At 51.0% G+C, this 5,772-nt stretch overlaps 1 protein-coding gene across 1 annotated transcript; it reads left to right on the top strand.

Moving 5' to 3' along the window:
- The first annotated feature begins 1,578 nt into the window (after nucleotides 1–1,578).
- Nucleotides 1,579–5,221, top strand: CBLN2 (cerebellin 2 precursor). The gene is made up of 3 exons (XM_082045477.1): nucleotides 1,579–1,914; nucleotides 4,067–4,186; nucleotides 4,473–5,221. The coding sequence occupies exons 1-3, from the start codon at nucleotides 1,594–1,596 to the stop codon at nucleotides 4,668–4,670; spliced, it is 639 nt and encodes a 212-aa protein (XP_081901603.1). The 5' UTR covers nucleotides 1,579–1,593; the 3' UTR covers nucleotides 4,671–5,221.
- The last annotated feature ends 551 nt before the right edge of the window (nucleotides 5,222–5,772 follow it).

Genomic DNA, 5,772 nt, shown 5'->3' with positions numbered 1-5,772 from the left:
GCGGATCCAGGGCGCGGGGTGTCCGGCCAGGGCAGGGGCTGGGGTGCCGGAGCGTGTGGATGCCGGCGCCACGCTCAGCTCCCCTCCCGGTGTCTAAATCCCTGCCGGCTGCGAGCGTGTGTGTGTGCGTGAAAAGGGAGGAGGGAGGAAGTGGGCTGGTGGTGGTAGCGGCTGGCAGGCGCGGGGGGGGGGGGATTATTGGCAATGGGCGGGAGAGAAAGAGACGAGTCCTGTTTCCTTTTCTTTCTGCCAGCGCAGTCTCGGCTCATTTTCGCTAAGCAATACAAGTTCACGGACGAGCTACCCAGCCAGCCCTCCTCTCCCGTCATGGACCTCCCAGGTAAAAAGGCCGTTCCCCTCCCCGCCGGCTGTTCCTTTTTGCAACATACGATTTTAAATTATAGCAATAACAAGATGTGAGGTTAAGGCAGCGGGAAAGAAGCCTCGGGGCAAGTGTAGCGGGGAATTCCCAGTAGCGAGATCTCAGGATGTTCTAGTGAGCGGGCAAAACTGAGATGTAACTTCCCAGAGTGAGGCCGGTTGAGATTTTGCCTCCTGCGATGTGTGTGCATGCCGGGGTGGGAGCCGGGGGATGTCTGAGCCGTCGCTTCCTTCCCGAGAGTTTAGGCAGCTGCCGGGATCTGCGGCAGAGAGGGTAGCCTGCCCTGAGGGACAAAGGGTTAGAAAGTACCAAGCGGTGCCCGGACGCAGCAGCCTCCCCTGGGCTAGGAGGAGGGCCGTGGCAGCCGCTCCCAGAGCTCGGCCGGGGCATCGCCGCAGCGGGGACTTGAGTTACGGGTCATAGGGATAGCGGGACAGCTCCAGTGAGGGGAAGAGGGGGCATTAACGATAACCATCATGATAAAATCGCCTTCAGTAGTGGCTGGGATGTTAGGAGATCGATATAAACCCGGCTCGCAGATGTCGTAAAAAGTAGGGCTGTGGAAGATAGCCGGATTTTGGAGACCCCGTCGACTATGGGGGTGGAAAGGGACTGACCGAGGCGCCCAGAGGGTGCTCGACCGTGGGTTCGGGGACAAAATTTGCCGCGCTGTCCCCTCCTTCCGCCTCAGTACGGCTATACTTGAAGAGGGTGTTTCCCGAGTTATCAAGTACGGCTGCGGTTGCAGGACCCCCCGCTGCTGAGGGACGGGAGAAATCAGACGCGAGGAGACGCCGAGCACCGAGGTCTCTCCCAGACCTGTTGTGCTGGCTGAGGCGCCCGGGGCGGGCAGAGGGGACCCCGTGCCAGCGTGGTGCTGCCGGGCGGCGTGGTGCCCGGTTCCTCCCTGCCCGCTCGCTCAGCTTCACCGCCGCCTTTGCCCTTGGCAGGCTGCTGCGCGCCGCCCGCCCTCTGAGGAGGCTCCTTCGCCCTGCGCGGACAAGGAGGAGGAGGCGGAGGAGGAGAAGGGGAGGAAGGCGCGGCCCCAGCCGCCGCTGCCCAGCCGGCGTCCCGCAGAGCTCTGGCCGCAGGGCGCCGCGGCGGCAGCAGGCGCGCAGCCCCCTCCGCCTCCCCGCGCGCGTCCGCCGGCGGCGGCGCGGGGCGCCCGCATGGCGGCGGCGAGCCGGAGCGGCGGCGGTCCGGCGCTGGGCATGGGGCGGTGGCGGCGGGGGGCGCTGCCGGAGCCGGCGGGTGGCTGCTGCTGCTGCCTGGCGGCGGCGCTGCCGCTGCTGCTGCTGCTACTGCCCGCCGGGTGCCCGGTGCGGGCGCAGAACGACACGGAACCCATCGTCCTGGAAGGGAAGTGCCTGGTGGTGTGCGACTCCAGCCCCTCGGCCGACGGCGCCATCACATCCTCCCTGGGGATCTCGGTGCGCTCGGGCAGCGCCAAGGTAGCCTTCTCGGCCACCCGCAGCACCAACCACGAGCCCTCCGAGATGAGCAACCGCACCATGACCATCTACTTCGACCAGGTCAGCCGCTGCCTGCTTTGCCTTTGCTGCCACCCACCCCCGCGCCGGCCGGCCCTTCACCACCTTGCGCGGGCATCCCCGCCCCTAGTCCCCCGTGACTACACGCTCGTTTTCGTTCTTGGTCCCCTTCCATGTTTTAATCCTGATACACCCGCTCAAGAGCAATTTTACATCTGAACTTCCAAGAAAGTGTTGGGGAAGTTCTTTCAGCTGGCTACAGGGCTTTCCTGGAGTGGGGGTGGGGGTGGGAAGCCGGTCCCATAGATGATACGAAGAGGGCTTTAACCTGTGAACTTGTGCCTCGGACGCTCGCGGGAACGCCTTGCAGCCGAGGATTGCCCTGGTCAGTCAGGGGCGACTCGAAGGGAAGAGTGCATATGCCCGCTTCGGTGCCCCGTCGGAAATGCTCGTTTTCAGGGCAGGGTGAGGACAGAGATTTACGGATGGGGAGTCGCCGGATCTGCAGTTTCCGAGCGCATTTGGCAATGTTACAGCATCTCTTAGCGGGAGGGAGGGCTGAGGAAGAAGAGAGTGTTTCCCGCGTTATCAAACGAGACGAGCAATGTCCCCGGTGGGTTATAACGGAGAGGTGTTACCCTGCACGGCATACACCGGGCAGAGCAGCGGACAGCCACAGCCCACTGTGGTCATCCTGCCCCATCCCCACTGCACTGCTTGCTTCCCGGAGCCCAGTCCCCGTCCTTCCGCTTGATTTTTGCGATTAAATTTACTTTATTTTTTCTACTTTCTCTGACTCCTGGAGAAGGATTGCAGAGTTCGCCCAAATTAGCACACACAAACTGTTTTCTCTGGTTTGTTTTCATCTTTCTGTCTGTCTGTCATTCTTCTGTCTGCATGTCCCTCCTATTGAATTTGCACAGCTATTCCTCAAGTACAAGATCTCATAAAGTCAGATCACTAGAGGAAAAAAAAAAAAGAGCTTGCTTCATATATAACGTGTTTTAGATGCTTTATCCTGCAATGCTTAGTACTCAGGAGTTTGAAGGCATTCCTCCCTTGGTGGTCCCACAACAATGGATTTTTTTTTTTTTTTCTTTCTTGGAAACAATAGGGTTTGACTATTTGTGAAGAAAGGATCAGGATTTGGGGAGTTTTGTTTGTGATTTTTTTTTTCCTCGTGCTTTGTATTTTTCTTAATTGAAACAGAGGTTGTAGCCTGCAAAGCTGAGTGGGATGGGCGAAGTGGAGCAGCCGTTTCGGGCTCACTCGCTTGCCACACAGGATTCTCATGGGCTCATGGGTTTTCGCTCCTCATTACCCGTGCCTTTTGAGCCAAGTCAGGCTGCCCATCACTGGAGCCTGGAAAGGAAGCGAGTGGATGAGCTTGAGCTGGATCCCTGTCACATTGCTGGGCTCTGCACTGCCAGCCCCTGTGGGGACAGAGTGCGGCTGCTGCTTCTAAGTCAGGCTTTGCACATCTGCCAGAGGACTCCACTCTTTCTCTTTTTTCTTTATTTCAAAAGTCATTCAAATAAATGACAAATTCAGATTGTTGTTGAGGAGGAGGAGCAGGGCCACCCCAGCCATTGAGGAGGGTGCGGGCCAGGCAGCACAGCTCTCCAGAGGGAGAGAGAGGCATGAGCTGGCAGATGTTGCTGTTGCTGAGCATCCTGTCTTTTCCTTTGCCCCTCTTTGCAACATGATTTTAGTTACATATCCTATTAAACTCAAGAGCAGGTAATTCTAGGTTCAGTAGTGCTAGCTAAAAACACACACATTTGCATTAGGATTGGATGAGTTTCAGGGTTTTTTTTTCCTCAGTTATCTCCCCTCCCTCCTTTTGTTCCTTCTACTTCCCCCCCATCTGCTTCTGCCACCTTTGCTTTATTAACAGTCCAGTGTGGACATTTGCACTTCATCTAACAGGCTTTGGAAATAATTTTTGCGTAACTAAATCGTTTTATGAACTGTGATGCTTTTTAAATGCCTCTGTAACTTGGCTGCTATCCCCTGCAGTGCACTTTTAATTGTGCTGCAAATGCCATTTTGGCTAGGGTTTATGTCAGTCAAGGAGCTCATGTCAGATTTTCATTGACGCTTTTCTAAGGTGGGGTCTGATTTATCTTTTTCTCTCTTTCTCTCTCTCTTTTTTTCTTTTAAATTTTGTTTTGTTTGTTTGTTTACTTTCCAGGTATTAGTTAATATTGGCAACCATTTTGATCTTGCTTCCAGTATATTTGTAGCACCAAGAAAAGGGATATATAGTTTCAGTTTCCACGTGGTCAAGGTCTATAACAGACAAACCATCCAGGTGGGTTGTGATCTAAGGAAGATGCTGTCTTTCCGTTTTTTTTTTTTTTTTTCCCCAAACACTCATGTCTAGATCCTGAGATGCATTTACAAGAGCAGCAAGTGAAGAATGAGACTATAGGTTATCTTAATTAAAATATGTCTCTATGCATGACAGAAATCACAGATTGCCTTAGCTTAATTCAACCCTGTTTCTCACCTGCACAAAAGTGTAGTGATGTGTACAGGGCAAAAAAGTCATTGAGAGTATTGAGAAAACTCAAATTCTCTCTCTTTGCAATTTTTAGGTAAGTTTAATGCAAAACGGCTACCCAGTGATTTCAGCTTTTGCAGGGGATCAGGATGTCACCAGAGAAGCAGCCAGCAATGGGGTCTTGCTCCACATGGAAAGAGAAGACAAAGTGCATCTCAAACTGGAACGGGGCAACCTCATGGGAGGGTGGAAATATTCAACCTTTTCTGGCTTCTTAGTATTTCCACTATAAAGAAGGCCAAATAGGAGACAGATCCATGAGCCAGAGCACGGATTCAATCATTAACAACATCCTGAACTTGGCAGCACATGACAATATTTCCAGTCACTCCGTCAGACTGTCACGGTAGAAGAATGATAACCTTCTAAACTCCAATATTTGCTTTGAGTATTGACAATTCCTCGGGAACCTGCGCCTCTAATTAGTTTTAGACGACAGTGATCTTTAGGAGAAATGAAATTATCGACCTGAGCAATTTGTACCTGTGATTGTAAAGTCAATTTCGGATTTTATTGTTGGGATCATTGACTTTCTGCTTTTTTTTGTTTTTTTTTCTCTTTCATTTTTTTCCTCTTTTTCTTTCTCTTCCTGTTGTCCCAATGAGACAAATAACTTGGACCACAAATCGCTTTGTCAAAGGCTCGCTCCAGAGCCAGAAGAATGAAGTGTTCAGCCCAATGAGGTGTTCTTTCCATGCTTTATTTCTTTGTGTTGTATAGCCTTAAGGGAAAAAAAAAAAAAAAAAAAAAAAAAAGAAAAAAAGAAAAAAAGAAAAAAAAGAATGGCTTCAGTCTAAGTCCTGTATTTTTCTGGGGAGGGGGATTCTGGACATTACTGTGTCAAAAAGTGCTTTATCCGGTGAAGCAAAATTTGCACGATTGGAACCTTATTTGTTTTGTGTTGTTCGTGTTTTTCATCGGCTTTTTCTTTTTCCTGATTTTTGTTTGTGTGTGCTAAAAATGTAAGCTAGATTGATCAATAAGACAAAACAAAGCACATATATACCCTGTAGCTCTAAGTAAAGCTAACCAGTGAACAATTTTATCTGCACTTTCCAGCTGATCTTTATAGACCTATTTAGAGAGAGAGAAAGAGAGAGAAAGAGCGAGAGAGCTACATGATCCTTCAGTTACAATCTGGAAACCGGTAAAGGAACTGACATTTCTGAATTGTCCTGACATTTCTAGAAGGAACAATGGAGGCTTTGAATATCTTCTCTGACCATATCCTAAAATATATCCTTTCTTTGCATTATCGAGTGTGTTTTGGGTGCTTTTATCTGATATTTACTTCATGTATTTGTCCACTAATGTTTGAGTACACATTGTGGGAG

This window comes from Streptopelia decaocto (genome assembly GCF_964273445.1).
Source record: "Streptopelia decaocto genome assembly, chromosome: 2".
Lineage (NCBI taxonomy): Eukaryota > Metazoa > Chordata > Aves > Columbiformes > Columbidae > Streptopelia > Streptopelia decaocto.
The sequence above is the reverse complement of the archived record's forward strand: the minus strand, read 5'-3'. Positions and strand labels throughout refer to the sequence as shown.